The 21,184-nt window shown below is 40.8% G+C and overlaps 1 protein-coding gene across 1 annotated transcript in view; it reads right to left on the bottom strand.

The window, feature by feature from the left end:
* Positions 1–2,207, bottom strand: part of SLC7A10 (solute carrier family 7 member 10) — a 46,859-nt gene extending 44,652 nt beyond the window's left edge. Inside the window, exon 1 of the mRNA XM_051973762.1 lies at positions 2,033–2,207. Coding sequence (XP_051829722.1) covers positions 2,033–2,207 — 175 coding nt within the window. The remainder of the gene's footprint in view (positions 1–2,032) is intronic.
* Between the last annotated feature and the right edge of the window lie 18,977 nt (positions 2,208–21,184).

Here is a 21,184-nt window from a genome sequence, read left to right as displayed (position 1 = left end):
AAGAGAGACAGAGAGAAAGAAGGGAGTAAGGGAGAGAAAAAGGAGAGAGAAGGACTAACTTGGGGAGTGACAGAAGGAATAAGGACAAAACCCCAAAATGTATCAGATGTTAATAAGTACCTGTTGAAATATCTAGTGAGGGACAGGGACTGAAAATCTATCTGACATGTGGAGAAACTGAACAACAGAGTTGCTGCCTGACTGCCTAGGATCTCAAGATGGAGCTAAGATTAGAACCAGATCTGGAGATTCTCCTTCTGAAACCTCTCTTGCTCCACCTGCCCCTCTAGCTAGCTCTACCTCTCTCTCCCTCCCCTGCATTCTGCCCTCTGAATTCTCAAGGTCAAATATCTCCCTCATTTGTGTGCTCGATTCATTCCATCCTTTAAGACCAGCCCCTACTTCCTAAGAGTACCTCTAACCAGGACTTGCTACTTCTCGAGGCATTTTCTCAACCACAATCCCACTTAATCCTCACATTCTTTGAATTAGACACCCCGCCCCCAACAGATATTGCTATCGTTACTTTACAGAGGAAGAAACTGAGGTTCAGACGGAGAAATGATTTGAACTCGGCAAGTTAGTAGCAGAACTGGATCCCGAATCCAAATGTTGCATTACATCTACCTGCTTTTTTCACTGACTCTTAATAGACGTCCCTCCCCTACTCAGTAGGGAGATGGGGGTGGAGGCAAGGTAGGGAGGTCCGGATGTTGAGCTCCAGGAGGAGCTCTCATCCTTCATTTGTTCTCCTCCAGAGGCTCAGCAAACTAAATACTCAGTCCCCTTCTTTTCCTTTATACCACAACAATCTTTCATCTTTCTCCCGAAGCTTTTGGCTTCCACGTTTCCCTTTCCATTTTTTCCCTTAACTACAATGCTATCTCTTCCCGTTCTACGTTTTTTTTTTTTTCCTTTTTGGTATTTTTTTCTCCTTTACTATAAAGTTTCCATTACAAAAGTTCTTCGCCACATGTCGTCTCTTCTTACTACTTTATTTTTTTTCCGACAAGTTCTCTGCTCCCGAGAAGTTCTGATGCGACAGCATCAGCCATTCTAAGAACTGACCTCATGACTTCTCTTTCAAAAGTCCTTCCATTTGGGACCTTCTCCGCTGCTACTAGTCCCTCTTCTGAAACCTGGACACTCTCTTCTCCCAGCACCTTGGCTCTCAAAAGTAGCACGAGGTCCTCCCGCCTTGTGGTGCCCAGCTTGTAGAAAGAAACAACTAATTTTGCAAAGCGGAACTTTGCGCACTAACTTAGGCGCTTAAGAGAAAAGTCTCCCTGGCTTGGTGAGAGGAACCTGGTTCTCCATGGTTGAGGAGGAGGGGATGTCCCAAGAGAGGAAGATCAACATCCTGAGTTCGAACAGACAGAGGATTAGGGAATAGGAGAGACTGAGGGCTGGGGGAGGGGAAGTGCGCGCTCTACGTTCAGACTAGGTAGAAGAGATCTGGCGGCGTTTGATTCTATATATCAGAAACCCGGACACCCAGTGACTGGGAAATTGTTTTTGGACTGGGAGAGCTCTGGTCAGGGTGCCCTGAATCTCTGTATTTCATCTGCTGCGGTTGCTCCTGGGTTCCCCTCTTGGAGCCACGAGGACATCGCCGGCCCGCACTATGCCGGGACTCCTGTATCTCGGCGGTGGTTTTGGGGTGGGTAGTTGGACACCTTCGAATGCCTGGAGATATTTGTTGAGCAGAGTGGGTAAAGGAGGAGGGAAGCGCGTGTCCCCAACCTATCGGGACCAGTCCTATTCCATCCCGTCTCGACTCTTCAGGGGAGGGTGTCCCGGGCGCGGACCGAGCCGGGCGGGGGCGCTGGTGCCGTGGGAGCGAGCCCCAGAGCAGCTGGCAATCCAACAGGTCTGACGGCAGCCAACTTTGCCCAACTTGCTGGGGGCCACGCTGCGCTGGGAGTGCCCAGTGGAGCCAGCTTGCCCTGTGCCCGAGTCCCTAGCCCGACCCCAACAGCCTCCCTTCTTCCCCCTCCCTCTGTCCCGGTCCAGGGTACCAGCCCCCGCTCACCGATGATGATGGCACAGGCGCTCACTAGCCCAATCTCCTTCTTCAGTGCCACCCTCTCTTCTACCGGGGCTGGGGCCGGAGCTGGGGCTGCGGCCAAGCTGTCCGCGGGCGGGCTTGGGCTCGGACTAGGGCCCCCCTCCCCGCCCCCTCTCGGCTGCTGCGTCTGTCCGGCCATGTCGCTGTCCCCGCGTCCCCTACTCAGTCTGCGCCCGGTCCGCGCCTCGCAGCCACGGGCAGCGCCGACCCGCGGGCGCATGCGCTGGCGCTCCGCCCGGGGTCCCGGCCCTATCCCCCGGAGGGCGGGAGGACGGGGGAGGGGCCCCAACGAGGACACTGACTGAAAGACCCTACCTTAAAGCGAAATCTTCATTCCTGAGTCCCTCGACTCCTTAAGATACAGAATAGGAATAAAACTTTTAGAGAGAGCTGCCAAAGTTCTGGGAGAGTTTAAAGGGTTCCTGGAGCTCTTTTTCATAGACCAGCATTTGGATGTTCTGATTCCCACAAGCAATGAGTTAGACCTAATCAACTACTTGAGAACTTTGTGCACGACCCTAAGAAAATGACATTTTTGATCCAGGTGATATAGTTTATTAGGACATAAACGAATCTTCAACCAGATGAGCCTCCAATACAGGACTCCATAATACTGTCTCAGCACTACATCCAGGGAACATTACTGGCATTTTCATCCTTCCTCAGCTAGGAGGAGTCTCTGGGTTGTCTCTTAAAGGGAAAAATTAATGGAGGACTCTGAGCATCCCACATTTTCTCATCTCATGTTATTCTTGACAATGACTCCAGGGTTGGGAACAGCTTAATCTGAGGATAAGTCTTAAGTCTCTGATTATGGTTGGAGGTGAGGGTTGGGAGCTAGCCTGTCATATGAGACTTAGCGTTTAGTCAAACACCAAGGTTCATCTTAGTCTAGGGTAGGGGTCATATATTCATCTGAAGTCAGAATTAAGTCTCAGGCAGTTACAGATGAGGCTATGACCAAGACCAAAGCTCAATTTGTAGTCAGTATGTGGTGAGTCGATTTGTAAAATTGATTCTAATCCAAATCAACTCCAAGCATATGTTTTCATTCAACAAGTGTTTAATTGGGATTCCTTTTGTCAAGATGGATGCTCTATTTAAAACCAGCAGTAAGCACCATATGTAACAGGAACAAATTGCAACCATTCCCAAAAAGAGCAGGAGTGAAACAAGGTTGCCCACTATCACCGTTACTATTTAATATTGTATTAGAAATGCTAGCTTTGGCAATAAGGGTTGAGAAAGAGATTAAAGGAATAAGAATAGGCAATGAGGAAACCAAATTATCACTCTTTGCGGATGATATGATGGTATACTTAGAGAACCCCAGAGACTCTACTAAAAAGTTATTAGAAACAATCCACACCTTCAGCAAAGTTGCAGGATACAAAATAAACCCACATAAGTCATCAACATTCTTATATATCACTAACAAAACCCAACAGAGTTACAAAAAGAAATTCCATTTAAAGTAACTACTGATTGTATAAAATATTTAGGAATCTATTTGCCAAGGGAAAATCAGAAACTTTATGAGCAAAACTACAAAACACTTTCCACACAAATTAAGTCTGATCTAACCAACTGGAAAAATATTAAATGCTCTTGGATTGGGCGAGCAAATATAATAAGGATGACAATACTACCTAAATTAATCTATTTATTTAGTGCTATACCAATCAGACTCCCAAACAACTACTTTGATGGACTAGAAAAAATAACAACAAAGTTCATATGGAAAAACAAAAGGTCAAGAATTTCAAGGGAATTAATGAAAAAAAAAAAAACAAATGAAGGTGGCCTAGCTGTACCAGATCTAAAATTATATTATAAAGCAGCAGTTACTAAAACCATCTGGTATTGGCTAAGAAATAGACTAGTTGATCAATGGAATAGGTTAGGTTCAAAGGACAAAACAGCCAATAACTTTAATAATATAGTGTTTGACAAACCCAAAGACCCCAGTTTCTGGGATAAGAATGCATTATTTGACAAAAATTGCTGGGAAAATTGGAAATTAGTATGGCAGAAATTAGGCATTGACCCACACTTAACACCATACACCAAGATAAGGTCAAAATGGGTTCATGACCTAAGCATAAAGAATGAGATTATAAATAAATTGGAAGAGCATAGGATAGTTTACCTCTCAGACCTGTGGAAGAGGGAGGAATTTATGACCAAAGAAGAACTAGAGATCACTATTGACCACAAAATAGAAAATTTTGATTATATCAAATTGAAAAGTTTTTGTACAAACAAAACAAATACAGACAAGATTAGAAGGGAAACAATAAACTGGGAAAACATTTTTACAATCAAAGGTTCTGATAAAGGCCTCATTTCCAAAATATATAGAGAATTGATTCTAATTTATAAGAAATCAAACCATTCTCCAATTGATAAATGGTCAAAGGATATGAACAGACAATTCTCAGACAAAGAAATTGAAATTATTTATAGACATATGAAAATATGCTCCAAATCATTATTAATCAGACAAATGCAAATTAAGACAACTCTGAGATACCACTACACACCTGTCAGATTGGCTAGAGTGACAGGGAAAGATAATGTGGAATGTTGGAGGGGATGTGGGAAAACAGGGACACTGATGACACCAGCCATTCTGGAGAGCAATTTGGAACTATGCTCAAAAAGTTACCAAACTGTCCATACCCTTTGATCCAGCAGTGTTTCTACTGGGCTTATACCCCAAAGAGATACTAAAGAAGGGAAAAGGACCTGTATGTGCCAAAACAGGCAGCCCTGTTTGTAGTGGCTAGAAGCTGGAAAATGAATGGATGCCCATCAATTGGAGAATGGTTGAGTAAATTGTGGTATATGAATGTTATGTAATATTATTGTTCTGTAAGGAATGACCAGCGGGATGAATACAGAGAGCACTGGTGAGACTTACATGAACTGATGCTAAATGAAATGAGCAGAACCAGGAGATCATTATATACCTCAACAATAATACTGTTTGAGGATGTATTCTGATGGAAGTGGATTTCTTCCATAAAGAGAGCTAATTCAGTTTCAATTGCTCAAAGATGGACAGAAGCAGCTACACCCAAAGAAAGAACGCTGGAAAATGAATATAAACAGCTTGCATTTTTGTTTTTCTTCCCGGGTTATTTCTACCTTCTGAATTCAATTCTCCCTATGCAACAAGAAAACTGTTCGGTTCTGCACACATATATTGTATCTAGGATATACTGTAACCTATTCAACATGTAAAGGACTGCTTGCCATCTGGGGGAGGGGGTGGAGGGAGGGAGGGGAAAAATCGGGACAGAAGTGAATGCAAGGGATAATGCTGTAAAAAATTATCCTGGCATGGGCTCTGTCAATAAAAAGTTATTTAAAAAAAAGATGGATGCTTTGAGGAAGACCAGAGTGGTTGTTAATAAGTTGGATTCAGTCACCAAACATGTATTAAATGTACAATTCAATAGACATTCATTAAGAGCCTACTATGTGCAAGATACCATGATAGATATACTGGATGTAGAGAACATAATTCATAGTTCATCGATAAAACACTCTCCCCCAGTCCTCTTGGAATTCATAGGTTAATAGGGGGATAAGCTACAAAAATAGATGCTGATAACAGCAGGAACATGTGCTTCAGAAAGGTAGAAAAGGCTCTGTGAGTCTAAGGAAAGAGACTGGCAGCAACAATGATTCAAGGAAACCTTCATGAAAGGGGTATTTGGAAAGATCTGAAAAGAACAGATAGGAATGCAAAGGGTGAAGAAAGAAAGGAAGGATCTTCTATGTTGGGGAGAGGGGAAAGGACTGAGCAAAGAGACAGAAGCAAAAGGTTATATGATGTATTTAGCAGACAGAGACTTAGACCAATTTGACCAAAGTGCAGAATAAGTTGAGAGAGTTGGAAAAGTAAGTTGGAACATATAAGCTTATTGAAGACAGAAATTGCTTCATGTTTTGAAGCCATGAAGCTCAGTGAATAAGAGTGGTAGGCTTTGAACTGGGAACATCTGAATTGAAATTCAGTCTCACTTAACCACTGTTTGCCTTAGTTTCCTTATTTGTAAAATGGAGATTATCATTGTGAGGATCAAATGAGATAATTACAATATGTTTAGTATAGTGCCTGGCATAAAGTTAAGTGCTGTTTAAATATAGCTATTATCTACATCCCCCGTATCTGCCAAGTAGTAAGCACTTATAACATGTTTCTTGGATGATTGATCAGAGGCTTTATTTGCTATAAAAAGGAGATTGAACAGTGGCATCCCAGATAGAAATAGTGAAGTCAGAAGTGTGAATTGGTTTCCGGGAGAAGATAATAAACTTGGTTTGGGATATGTTAACTTTAAGATGATTGGGTGACATCTAGATAGGCTAGACTAATAAGTAATTAAAGATGATAAACTGAATCTTAGAAGGAGATTTCAGTATGCATAGAGATAATAGTGGAAACCTGGGGGGTGGATAATGAGATTGCCAAGGTAGATAGTAGGGAAAAAAAAAGAGGGCTAAAAATAGATCATGGAGAACACTCATGAATAGAGTATAGGAAAAAGCTGAAAAACAATGGTGACAGGAGTGGTTAGAGAGGATGAAGTAAGAGTTTAGTTTCTCTGAAGCCAAGGAAAGAGAATATTTAGGAGGAGGAAAGAATCAATTTATCAGAAGTAGCATAGACATAAAGGAACACAAAATTGGGATCCAGGAAGACCTCAACAGTATAGAATAATGAATATAACTAAATCAATTTATATTTGGAATTTTGGACAGTTTTGCTATAGTCTTTTTTCAATGCTTCTTTGGATTATGGAGGTGATCTTCTTGAAGGCTACATCAGACAAGCACAATTGCTGGAAGACCCTACTAAGTTGTAAAGGAATAGGACACAGGCAGTGGACTGCATGTATCTAATCCAAAAAGCATTTTGTTCATTTAGGAGAGGCTTAGTAGTTGTCCATTTGGCACTGAATTTTGACCACAACAACTAACAAAGGGGTAGAAAGGTTGTGATCAGTGCTTATCCAGAGAGTAGCCACAGAAACAAAATCACAATTGGGTCTGTGTTCTTACTTATTTGAGCATGTTATATAATAAGCATACAGTTTATCTTGTGCCATATTGATTTATTTTTTTAATTTGTATATTTCATTGAGGATCTAGCCAATGCACTGCAGCCCCTTCAGCTAATTTTAATATCTTAGGGATTCCTGTGGAGCACTTGGGCCAGCCATCTGGTAGATCTCTCTTTTGTACTTGTTTAGCTCACCTCCTCATCAGGTCATATATGTTCTTGATGTCTCTCTTATGTCACATTTGGCATGACATTATTAGGGCAGCTAGATGACGAAGAGGATAGAGCACTATTATTAACACCCTGCTTACATTCTTCATGCCTTTCTTCATTGCTCATGGGAAAATGTCCAACTATGATTCTTCTGAGTTGTTAGTGTTTCAGATAGCATACAATTAATAGATTTAAGCATAAAATACTACCTGAATTTAAAAAATCTACTGCACAAATGTAAAACGGGGAAAGTATAAGTAGATAACAATTTGTATGCAAAGGACTTGGGTATTTTAATGGACTTCAAAGTTAGTATAAGTCATCATCTTACCCAGCAAATAAAAAAGTCAAATATCATTTTAGACTTCATTAATAGACACTTGATGTCCAGAACAAGGGAGACAAATGTCTTGCTGTACCTTGAGCCTTCCACACCTAGAATATTGTGTCCCAGTTCTGAGGGGCAAATTTTGTGAGGGACATTGACAGCCTTGGGGACAGACTTAAGAACAGTGAGCTATGGAGAAAAAAGATTTTTAGCTAGATATGAGAAAAAATTTCCTAATAATCAATTCCCAAAGTGAAATGTATTATTCATATTCTTCTAATCTAATCTTCCTAATACAAAGTGTCTTTAGTTTCCCCTCTCCTGGCACCTTTGGTTTTAACAACAGTCACAAGAAAAGTGCTCAACTTCTATGAAGCCATTCAAAGTTCACCACAAAATGACATCACCCTGCCTTTCTTATATTCCACAAACTTATAAATTCACAAGCTTTGGAACAGGCAAAGCTTATTTTTGCCTTTGTCTATGCTTTTATCAACTCCTTTGCCTTTCTTTCCAAAATCTCTTCCTTAATTGTTCTAAATTTTGTCTACCCAATTCTCCAGGAAAGATACAATGCTTTGATTTAATTTAAAATTTTCCTCATTAGTAAAAAATTATTTTCTGTCTTTCCTACAAACTGCATTGGGAAAGGCAGCGAAACAAAACATTTTTGTGATGAATATATATAGATCAAAATAAATTCCTACATTGGCCATGTTAAAAATTTTTTTGTTTCATTCTGTACTTTGAGTCCATCATCTCTCTTTCAGGAATTAGACAACATGCTTCATCATTAGTCCTCTGAAATTGTGGTTAGTCATTTAATTGGAAACATAACTTTTTCCAGAATTCTTTTCACAACTATTTTCCTGAGATAAGTAGGAATGAGCACAACTATAAAGTGATATGCTTTAGAACTAAAAAGAATCTTACAAATAATCAAATTCTACTTTATTCTGAGCCCCACCCCCACGGGCTCAGAAAGGGACAGGAACTGGCCCAAGATGAGTATTAACAGGACTGATTCCAAACCCAGTTTGTTAACCTCTGATACCATGGGTTAGTGTCTCTTCCAGATCAGTCTAAGAGCTCCCAGAGATCAGACCATGAGAAAGAGAAAGCTGCTTTCCTGGATGAGCCCCATGGACCTCAACAAGCTAGGATAGTCTGAGTCTTAAGATAACACTTAATAGGGATGTATATGGAACTCCACATGGTTCAGAGACCCCAACTGTACAAGTTTGCTTGAAGTGATGTGTTTGATAGCAGTCCTGTGAAAATTATCTGGGTGTATTAGTGGATTACAAATTTAATATGAATCCAAAGTATATTAAGATTGTCTCCAAAAGTCCAGTGATTTTTAAACCCTATTCAGAGAGGTAGGGTGCACCAGAACAGGAAGATGATAGTATCACTCTCCCTATCCTTGATTAGATCCTATTTGGATTATCATGTTTAGTTATATAGACTCCATTTTAAAAGGGACACTTGTCCATTAGAAGTGAGTTGTTGGGAAATCATGTTATAAGAAACCTGTTGGAAGGAACTAGGCTAGAAAGGAAAGATTGGACAGCCTGGGGAAAGTACAGATTTTCAAGTATTTGAAAGTTTGATATGTGAAAGAGAGAATTCTATTCAAAGGCTAGAATTAGGATCAAGGAAAGGAAGATGAAGGGATATAGTTCTCTGCTCAGGGTAAGGAAAAACTTCCTAACAGTCAGAGCCATCCAGAATTGGCTTAGGCTGCCTCAGGAGGTAGTAGAGAGCTTCTAGCCAAAGCTGGACAATTACTTCTCTAGTCTGTTATAGCAGGGATTCCTGCTGAGGTGCATCTGTAGATCCCTCTAATTCAGAAATCTTACGATGAGTCTGCTCTCTATTTTTCCCTCCAGGCGCCACAGCCCTTCCTCTTTTCCTCCCTACTCCCTCCCCAATCCTTTTACTTTTCTCAGAGTAACTCAGAGCAGGCGTACCACATCTTGGGAAAGATGAGGACCAGGGACTGCTAGATTCCTGAGCCTTTTATGAGGGTGTGGGAGCCCACAGGTGGTTGGACTCTGCCCCTGGCCAGTTCCAAAGGGGGACAGACAACGGACATCCCAGGCTCAGCAAACGCAAAGCTGGTGGAGAGAGAGGCTTCCCCTCACCGCCTGCCAACAAAATGTTCTTTTTTCCCCTTCCAGGCCCGGTGCCCAGGTCACACAGTGTCCCCTGCATTTGGATGAAGTACCTCCCCCCACCCCTGCCCAGCAAAAGGACTTGTTTCTATATTTATGGGAAAGTGTGTGGTTCCCCTAGCCCAAGCAGTCTTTGCCTTGGGAGACCCTGAGGAGAGGACAGTGGATGGAGAATCCCATAAGGTCTATCCTACCTGCTCAGGCCACAATTCTTTGAGGGTAGGAACCCAGTGATGTAGGCCAGCAGCACAGAAACTTCCAGTCCCCTGGCAACAGCATTGCCCATAGCCCAGATCCACCTGCAATACCTCAGATCTCAGTTTTGAAATGGGCTCAAGGTTGAGATTTCTCTCTTGTAGTGTCCCTTGATGCTCCGAGAGAGAGAGAGAGAGAGAAAGAGAGAGAGAGAGAGAGAGAGAGAGAGAGAGAGAGAGAGAGAGAGAGAGAGAGAGAGCAGAGGAGGGAGTGAGGGAGAAAGGGAGGGAAGCAGGGAGGGAGAGAAGGCAAATGGAGGAGGGATGGAGGGAGCCCAACTGGGGGGCCCAGAGGATGCCAACTGAATTAAACATGACCTGGCAGAGGCTCCAGGGAAGGCTGTTTGTCTACGCAGGGAGAAGGGGGAGGGAGGGAGAAAACGATGTGTGTTGTCTACACAGGGAGGGAGGGAAGTAGAGAGGGAGAGATGGAGGGAAGGGGGTGGGGTGGAGAAAAACTCTGCATGTTGTGTGCAAATAGAATTGGTTAGAGGGATGTGGGAGCCAACATTTCCTCTGTACTCTCTCCCTGTGTCTGTCTGCAGAGAATTCTTGGTACACTTCCCGTCTTGCCCCAGATACCAGATACAGAGAGGTCAGTGCCTCCACTTTCTTAAAGAAAGCCCAAACCCCTATCTATACCTGCAAAGGGGACGAAGCCTAGTAATTTGGCTCTAAAATCCATTTTCTCTTGAAACTTGCAGGTAATTCAAGTCCCCTCTGCTGGGATAGATCCAATGTCAATTCCAGAATTTCCAGGGAGAATGGAGGGACCTATGGAGGACCAGCATGCAGACATGAAAGAATCCTGAGAATGTTCCTGGGGTAGGGTATTTTACAAACTTTTGGGGGCTTTTGAAAATTTAACTTACCTTCTCCCTCACTCCAAAATTCACTCAACTCAATTCAGTGGAACAGTAATTGAGCACCTGCTGGTATAGGGCACGGTGTTAAATCCTGGGAGTAATTAGGTATAAGAAATGGTCCTTACCATCAAGGAGTTTATAGTCCAGCTTGTGGAGGTTGAGATATATGGAAATAATTACAATAGCATGTGTCAGGATGGAATTATGGAAGTGTTATGAGAAAGTGCATTGAGTTTAAAATTCTAAAAAAAAAAAAAAGCCAATCTGGAATTTCCTTGAAATAGAATACTCTTGGTGAGGAAATTCCTTCTCCCAATGCAGCTATGCAACTTACATTCTTATGAAAGTGATTTGATTGGGGCATTGGGAAGCTAAGTTACTTATCTGGTCACACAATTGACGTATGTCAGAGGTGAAATTTGAACTTAGGACTTGTGACTCTAAAATCAGTTATCTCTACATATACCACACTAGTCTGGCTCTTATGAGTGAATCCATAGGAAATGGCAAAACTGAGGGATGAAAGGTTTGAGAGAAATTCGGAATCAGCACTGGCTTCATGGAAGAGATGGTAACTTAGTTGGGGACTGATGGTCACAGGAAATCAGGGGAGGGCTGAGCAGGCATGCAGTTTGGCTTCAATATAGAGTGTGTGAAGGGGAGTCTTGTGAAATAAGGCTGAATGGTGGGTTAAAGTCAGATTGTGAAGGACCTTGAATGTCAGAATAAGGAATTTGTTTTGTAATTTACAGGCAATAGAGAACCGCTGAAACTATTGAGCAAGGAATTTTTTAAAGACACATCTTTATATTAGGAAAATGATTCTGACAGCTATGAGAAGGATGACTGAAGGTGAGGAAGATTAGAAGTAAGGATGGTCAGTTAAGAGACTATTACAAAGTAGCTATTGTGGCATAGTGTTGTAGACTTGGAGATAGGAAAACCTGAGTTCAAATCCTGTTTCAGATTACTAGCTGTGTGATCATGGGCAAGTTACTTAACCAGTCTCATTTTCCTCATCTATAAAAAATGATAATATATCACATTATCATTTTTTAAAAAGAGACTTAACAAAGGTTCAAGTGAGAAAGTGATGAGTACCTATAACACTGCCAGTGATGTAAGTAGAAAAAACAGGAAAGCTTTCCATCTCTATTTCTTCAATCCCATTAGTACAAACTTCTTAATCACATATTCTAGGTTTCCATAGTCTGCCTCAGACCTTCCTTTTCATTCCTATCTCCTCCTACTTTGCAGTCTGATCAAAGTGGTCTCATTGTTCCCAGAACACAACATGTTCTCTTGCTTTCAAACTTAGCTCACATTATTCTTTCCTTTTGGACAACCTTCCCCCTCCTCTTCATTTATCTGGGTCTCTTAATTTCCTTCTGTTCAGATAAAGTACCTCTTTCTTCAACTTTGTCACTTAACTGTGTTACCTTGGGCAAGACAATTTCCTTCTGGGGGGTTTCCTAATTACCTTATCTGTAGAATGAGAGTGTTGGAATAGATGTTTTCTCTGTTCTATTCCTTTGATTATTCCATCCTATGGCACTTACTGTCAGCACTGAGATGTGATGAAAGCATTAAGAGAGTTAGATGGTACAGTGGTTAGAATGTGGGATACGGAATTGGGATAGACTTGAGTTTAAATCTTTCCTCAGATGCTGACCGGTTTCTTTTCACCAAACATTTATTAAGCATCTTCCTTGTGTATGGCTCCGAAGAGATGATAGAAATGTATACCACTTTGTACCTCCTAATCCTGGTCATGTTGGTTAGGTATATATAGTAGACATACTCCAGGGCTAACATAATAAGGATTATGTGGGTTATGGAAGTGACTGCTATATTTCAAGGAGAGAAAGAGGACGAGGAAGAAGGAGACTAGGAAAAAGAAGGGGGAGGGAGTATTTTTTATATGGTAGCTTGAAACTCATGCCATCAATGCAAAAAGTTTATTTATGGTTCTCATAAACCTGGGGAGAATACCAATACTCTAAGCCTCTGGAGCAATGATTGCCAGGTTTTTTAATCCCATTCCCCTATCTATCTATCTATCTATCTATCTATCTATCTATCTATCTATCTATCTATTTCTGGTGTGTGTGTGTGTGTGTGTGTGTGTGTGTGTGTGTGTGGTGGTTAGATGTAGTTGCCTGGGCTGGAATCTAAGAACCTGAAGCATTGATCCCCTTCTCAGAAGGGGTGAAGGTTGGAAGCTTGGGGTGGAGTGGAGGAGTTTTGGGTTATAATGAATAAAGAGTAGATAATAGTTACATTATTTCAGTACTTGAAGACACAGCCCATTATTAGCTATTGAGGGGACAATGGTATGTAAATCTTCTCACTCTGATTTGGTGGATCACATACCCTTGAGGATCATTCTCTGACTTCCTGGGAACTTCTAATCTCCACTTTGGAGTCCTTGCTCTGGAAGAGTGTAGCCATGACTTTACAATCCCATGGAAGCTTTTTAATTAGTTGAACTTTGTGATTTGATCCCCTTACAGCTTAAGACACCATGAATACCATGAACATACAGATTTATTTTCCCCCTATTCTCTTCTTCCTTGTGCCATTAACATGGTGCTCCTGGAGGTAAACATTATCCTCTCTTTGATTCCTCTGTTAGCTCTCCTGCACTCCTCTCAGAGTGGAGAATAATACAATAACAGATAAGAAAATAAAGGGGAATTTGAGGAGGATGAGACTGATAACAGCTTGAAAGATGAATATAAGTACTTTTATGAATTATCTTCTCTGTGCAGACACTGGGCTAAGTGATGGAGATACAAAGTAAAAGTAAGACAGCTCATGTTCTTGAGGAGTTTATATTCTAAACGCTCCCTATTTATCTTCCCTATACGGGAACATATATAGAGGATTGGAGACCAGTTAGGGAATTTTGGAGAACAGATTTCATGAATATAGTAGTAAGTGACAATTGTCACAGTCTTTCCAGAATCAATTATAGAATGGATTTTGTGTTCTCAGAACATAAGATGGAAGTTGGAAAGGGCAGGGGGTGGGGGATGAGTGGGAGGGGAATTATGGCCAACTACCCTTAGGGAGAGGATGGAATAGGATGTAAAACATGGGGTGGGGCTAGCTAGACAACGTTAGGTATGTTGGTACTATCTCATCCATCAGTATTACTCAGCCTGGAAACTGGCTGGAAACTGAATGGACCAACTCTCCCAGGGAAAGAAGAGTAGACTTCGTCTTTGCTGGTTAAATCTAGAAGATGTTGTTGCCAGTGGGAAGGCGTTCCAGGCTTGGGGGACACTTGCACACAGACGTGGGAAATATAGAAAAGAGAAGCAAGGGGACCGGTTTTCTCTTGATCAGTTCTCTTGATGTGGGGAAAGACAGTCTGGGGTCTGATTCCAGTTCTAGATTAGATTTAGCTCTAGATTCTGAGCTAGAGGGCTGGCCAGCAGGCCGAGGTATCTCATGCTGAGGACCGGAGGGTCAGGGACATTTTTAACCATGAAATTCAAACTCACCTCCCTCACAGACATCTGGAAAAGAACACTTCCGTTGGACTGGAGCCAAAGATAAGAATGTCCTTAGGGGAAAGACAGAGACACTGGTGGCCTTCCCAGCAGTGCCCAAGTGTCAAGAAGCAAAAGAGGAGTTCTCCCCATTGAATAATCCTCATCATCTGTCCTTCATGGCTATTCCACATATTGCCACCAGATGGCAACCTCTGCCTGCTCATAGGAATCAAATTTGTCTACCCCTTGTAGATCTTAGTCTAGGTAAAGACCTCTGTAGGAAACTACTGAGTTGAGATGAAGCTAGGAGTCATCCCATGGCAGGTTGGAGCAGAGGATCAGAGGTGAACGTTTGGCACTTGATGAAGGGAGTGGGAAAATGGGCACTTGGGAGCTTGGGCATTTCTCTTCAGAGTTGCAGTAGCTCTATTCCTACTTTGTGTTGTCCACCCCAACTGCTACCCCCTATGCCCTGCAGGAAAAGTACCTTTAGACTTTCTAAAGTGGCTTCTGTGGCTTCTGTCAACTGGATTGAAGATAAGGGCACAGAGTAGTCAGAAAGTGAGATTGGCTCCTCTGATTTCAAGAAATCTCAGAACTGGTTGTTTCCTTAGTACTCAGGAAATGCAACCCTCTATATTATCCTCAAGACTTCATCCAGCTTTTGCTGGATGACCTCCAAGTGAGGGGGAAACCATCACCACTCCAGGAAGACATTAAAACAATTTTTATTATTAGGAGGCTTTTTTTTTTTTTAACATCTAGCTTAACTCTGCTTCTCTGTGTTTTCTACCTCATTTTTTCCTCTTCTGCCTTCTCAATATAATCAAGATCAAATTTAACTTTTCTTCCACATATTTAAAGATGTTTCCTTACATCCTCTTTTATGTTTTTTGGGGGGGTCTTTTCTTCTTCAAGCTAAATATCCACAGACCTTTGAGTAACTGGGTATTTAATGTTCTAGTCATTCTTCTCTGTACTGCTTCAGCTTATCTCTACCTTGACGGATCTGTGATCTCACTGATAGAGGTCTTTCCTACAAGAGGGCAAATAACTCATCTAAGCCTTTTCATCCTGTGTAACTACTGTCCATGTCCTCCTGTAAATTCTCCACAGGGAGAAAACAGTGGGCCAGAGGCTGAAATTCTTGACATTGCTCGTTTGCTGATAGACTACTGCCTGGATATTAGTGACACACGTAGACTGTCCAATAGTTAGTCATTCTTTGTCTTGCTATACCATTCTACCTCTGTTCTTACATTTCTTTGAAACTGTCTTTCTTGTTCATTTGTTATAACCTCAGCATATATCTTATATGCTTCTCTTTTATACTTTGGGTGACTCACAACTATTCTTTCTAAAATGTGGCCTCCAAGAGGGAAAAAGACCCATACGTGCAAAACTCTTTGTAGCAGCTCTTTTTGTGGTAGAAAAAAAATGGGAAATGAGTAGAGGCCCATCAGTTGGGGAATGGCTGAACAAGTTGTGTTATATAAAAGGAATGGCATATTATTCTTCTATAAAAATTAATGAACAAGCTGATTTTAGAAAAGTCTGGAAAGATTTACAACAATTGATGCTGAGCAAAACAAGTAGAACCAGGAATACAGTATATGCAGTAACAGCAAGATTCTGTGATGATTAATTACGAAAGACTTGGTTCTCCTTAGTGGTTCAGTGATCCAAGGCGATCTCAATAAACTTTGGATAGAAAACACCATCTGCATCCAGAGAGAGAACTATGAAGAAAGAATGTAAATCAACACACCATGTTAACTTTTTTTTCTTTTTCTTCTGGAACTTTTTTTGTGTGTGGCTTTTCCTTTAGTTTTGATTTTTCTCTCCCCACATGATTCATAAAGAAATGTGTTTTTAAATTTTTTTATTTATGTAATACAATAAACATTCTATAAAATAGAAGAATTTTTAAAAAGATGTTTGCACATAAACCTGCTAATCTATTATGTAGAACTTGCTATTCCTTTAAAATATGTCATAAAGTTATCACATAAATGTCTTTTTTTCCCTTTTTTCCCTCTCCCACTCCCACCCTAGTGCTAGCTACCATTAGACACACACACATGTAAAATCATTCTACACATCTATTTATCAGTTCTTTCTCTGGAAGCAGATTACATTTTTCTTCACATGTCTTTTGTAATTATTTGGTATTTATTAGTATCAAATAGTATAGTATTTGTAATAGTCACTCAAAGTTGTTTTTAAAAGAATATTGACAGGGCAGCTTGGTGGTGCAGTAAATAGAGCATCAACCCTGAAGTCAGGAAGACCTGACTTCAAATCTGCTCTCAGACATGTAACACTTCCTCAATGTGTGATCCTGGGCAAGTCACTTAACTCCAATTGCCTCAGGGGAAAAAAAAGGAATATTGCCACTACTTAAAAATACTAGCTTTTCCCCCCCTTTCTAATACTTTTCACTAATATTAAGCTTGCAGACTACTTAAACCCTTCTATTTTTTCCATATAAACTGTTGGCTCCTCTTCCTTTCATTCTTTGAAATCAGACTACATTTGTTACTTTTGTGATAAATGTAAATTTGATTAAAAGAATCAGTAGTAGTTTTTGATGGATGGGATGTGAAGCATATACTGGGACTTAGATAGAATGAATAGGCCTACTGAAAAAAAAATCAAGATAGCACATCTCCCAGGTGGCAGCTTCAAAGTTATTGGATTAACTCCCTCAGGGAGGGAAAGGCAAGTATAACCTTTGCTAGTCAGGTCCATTTTTAGAATGAATGTAACTTGGATTCAAGGAATCAATTATTCAACAGGGATTAGGACTTTTTAGAATCCTGACTCTTCCAATGTGGTAATAACTCCTGTTGGCTTCATGTCACTTATAAATATGATAATTATTCCATCTGTGTATTTATCCAACTCCTGACAAAAAATATTGAATAACCCAGAACCAAGAACAAATCTCTGGGACCCTAATATAAACCTTTTTCCAAGATTACTTTGACCAAATGAAAAACTAGCGAGTCTTTTGACCAGTTCAGAATTTATCTAATTATATTATTGCTGAGCTAATTTCTCTCCATAGTGTCCATAAAAAGACCATGAGAGACCAAATGTCCTTCAAGTTAAAATATGTCAAGGTGTTTAGACAGCTGGGTGGTGCAGTGTTTGATTAAAGTCTAGGGTCTGGAGTCAGGAAAACTTACCTTCTTAAGTCCAAAACTAGCCTCAGAGACTTACTAGCTGTATGACTGAGCAAGTCACTTAATTCTTGTTTCCCTTATTTTCCTCATCTGTAAAATTAACTAGAGTAGGAAATGGCAAAGTACTCCACTACCTTTGCCAAGAAAACCTCAAATGGGGTCATGAAGAGTTGGACACGATTGAAAAGACTGAACAAAAACTACAAAAATATGTCTACAGCTTTCTTTTGATTTGCTAGTCTAGTAATCTCGACAAATGAAAAATGGACATGAAGTGAGTTTGTAATTACCTGTTCTGGTTTTTAATAAAGTTTAATTGAGTTTTTTATTTTTATATCCATTGCTTCCTGATATATCTCCCTCCCTTGTAATAGGAAAAACAGGTAAACAAAATCAACCAAAATATCCCATCTCAACATGTCATCTCATACTATATACAATATTCCTCATTCATTATTCCTCCTATCTCTGCTTAGAAGAGAGAAGGATGTTTCATCAGCCTTTCTTTGGGTCAGGATTAATCACCGAACCAGAGTTCAGCTTTTCAGGATTTGTTTTTGTTTACATTACTGTAACTATTTCTTCTGTTCTCCTGGTTCTCTATTTCATCCTTCACCACCCAGTCTTGAAGAAGTCTTGCTGTCTTTTAGTCATCAATTTCCCTTTCTAAATACTCACAGATCTCTTGGGCATTCTACTGTAGACCTACTTCCAAACTAACTTTGGTTCATTAGAGACTAATGGGTCTTTGGCTTTAACTAGTTCATAATCACCTAATTGAGCTGTCTTGTAGCTCAGTAGTTACTAATACAGTTCAGCTTTTTCCCCTTAGAATTTAAAGTCAAGCACAATAGGCAATAGTTTTTATACTTTACTCTTTTCCCTTTTTTGAAAATCTTGGATGTTTGCAGTGGGGTGGAGCATTGGGCCTGGAGTTAGGAGAAGACTCATCTTCCTGAGTTCTAATCTGGTCTCAGACATATCCTACCTGTATGATCCTGGGCAACTCATTTAACTCTGCCTGCCTCAGTTTCCTCATCTGAAAAATGAGCTGGAGAAGACAATGGCAAATTGCTCCCATATATTTGTCAAAAAAAACCCCAAAAGGGCCACTAGAAATGTCTGAAAAATGGCTCAATAACAAATCCTATGGCGTATCTCATGTTCTTTTGGTTTATTTTTTTCTTCCATGATTTTTCAAAAAGCAGTGACGGTGACTCTGTTATGAAACTTACTAGTTCTTTCAGTGCCCTGAGCTGTTGTTTGGAGTTGTAATAAGCTGCAACTCATTAAGGCCACCTTAGGACTAGTTCGGTCCTTCTCCAGGGAAGTCCTGGAGGAATGCTCATAATTCCAGGTAGGCATCCTTATCTCTGCCTACAAGCACCTGATGTGTTTGCCCAGATTCTTGGAAGGAGAGTGACTGGGATGGGAAGCTAGGAGGTTTAATGAATGTTTATCAAACTGAATTGAATCATATGTTGTCAGACATGATAAAAATCTAATGCCTCTTCTGTCTCCCTCTTTTGTAGAGGAGGAAACTGAGACTCAAACAGACAAACTGTTCAAAGTAACATAGTTGTCCTGGAACCCAGTCTAGTATACATCTCTTACTCCTAGATTTCATTTCACCATGGTATTGATAGCAATTGGGATTAGATGACTTGTTAAAGGTAACAGCTAATAAGTGTTAAGTGTCTGAGGCTGGATTTGAACTCAGGCCTTCCCGAAGTCAGGGCCAGTATTCTATCTACCATCTAGTTGCCCTCAGTTTTCTAATGGTGAGATTTCAGGTAGTAGGGGAGATATTTTCACTCTTTGTATCTGTCAATAGTTCCTTGCTTACACAATTCTGCAAAAATTTATGTCCTAATTCTTCTTGGAAAAAGGATCAACTTTCATTAAACCATGCCTGCTCTGGGAGAAGAGCCTGAGAATCAGCTCTTTCCCATGGCAGGGAAGATCCATATCTTCCAGATGCCATTCCTGGATCAGCTGAAGGAGTAAGAGAGGAAGAAACCAAGGAACCTGGAATTGAAAGACTTTCTCTGGAACTGATAGGATGGATTCTAAATGTGAGTCAGGAAGAGATGCTGGAAGGTGTGGACTCTGGAACTTCAATTTCGAATCTCCAAACTTCATACACTTTAAGAAGGGGATCTTAAGTATGGCATTGTTCTAAGCAAAATACCAGTGACCTGAACCAAGTTGATTTCCTATATTTCCTTTTTGATGAGGGAGGAGGAAAGATTTGAGATCGGTATCTTTTGTCCCAAACCATCTCTGATGTCTTTCTTTCTCTTCTTCCCCCCTTTCTTTCTCCTCCCTCCCTGTCGTCCTCCCTCTCTATTTTCTTTCTTCCCCCCTTTCTTTCTCCTCCCTCCCTGTCGTCCTCCCTCTTTATTTTCTTTCTTTCTTTCTTTCTTTCTTTCTTTCTTTCTTTCTTTCTTTCTTTCTTTCTTTCTTTCTTTCTTTCTTTCTTTCTTTCTCTTCTTTCTTTTCCTTCATTCCTTCTTTTCTCCTTCCTTCCTTCCTTCCTTCCTTCCTTCCTTCCTTCCTTCCTTCCTTCCTTCCTTCCTTCCTTCCTTCCTTCCTTCCTTCCTCCCTTCCTTCTTTCTGCCTTATTCACCCAGGACTAAGTATTCTCCCAGTACCAGACATTCTGCATCTCCTTCTCAGGAATCTAGGGCTATCTTGAGCGACTTGGGAGTGTCATTTTTAATGCCATCACTTCAAACTCCCATTGGCTGCATTCCTTTTGCTTTTAGCTACCAGCAACTAGTGCACCTGTTTCCATTTAACAGCTTAGCATCAATGACCTTCTAGAAAAACAAGTTTGCTTTGAAGCTATTTGCAATACCAAAAGCACAACATTTCCCTTCGCATGTTGGGGGCACACATTTTTTCTACATCATATTGCCATGCATGGAGAGTAAGCTAAAACTCACCACAGTTTCTACATAGTATTGATCCCACCAAATTCAAGTCCAGATGCAGCACGATTGCTAGACGTAGTCCTTTTCTCAAATGTTATTCACAAAGGGAACTCCTTACTCCTCAGGGACTTTGATGCTAAGTTGGTTACAAAACCTGGGCTTTGTTCTGCTGGACACAACGATCATTCCCCTGGCTTTCCAAAACTGTCAAAGTTAGAACATCAAGATTAATGTTTTTCTGGAACACAAGAGCAAACACTCGAGGCCAGCAAAGAACTCAGGGCATTTCCATGGTCTCTTTATTAAAGCACCATCTCTCACTAGATACCATCAATAAAGAAGTCAGCCAATAAAAAGAGGTCTAAGATAATGGCTAAGTAGCTGATCTTTTCAAACTCATCCCCAGTCCCAACTTTCCATCCAGTCAAAGAGTATGCTATTCACCACATTGTTAGCAGATTGTTAACAGTTACAAAAAGGTGTATCTACTCTCCAGTGTATTTTCCAAGTAATTCCATCCCACATCATCTCCATTATCTTGGAAGCACGTTTTCTAGCTTCTACCTACTTGGGGAATTTG

The sequence above is a fragment of the Antechinus flavipes genome, chromosome 2, assembly GCF_016432865.1.
Source record: "Antechinus flavipes isolate AdamAnt ecotype Samford, QLD, Australia chromosome 2, AdamAnt_v2, whole genome shotgun sequence".
In the NCBI taxonomy this organism is placed as follows: domain Eukaryota; kingdom Metazoa; phylum Chordata; class Mammalia; order Dasyuromorphia; family Dasyuridae; genus Antechinus; species Antechinus flavipes.
The sequence above is the reverse complement of the archived record's forward strand: the minus strand, read 5'-3'. Positions and strand labels throughout refer to the sequence as shown.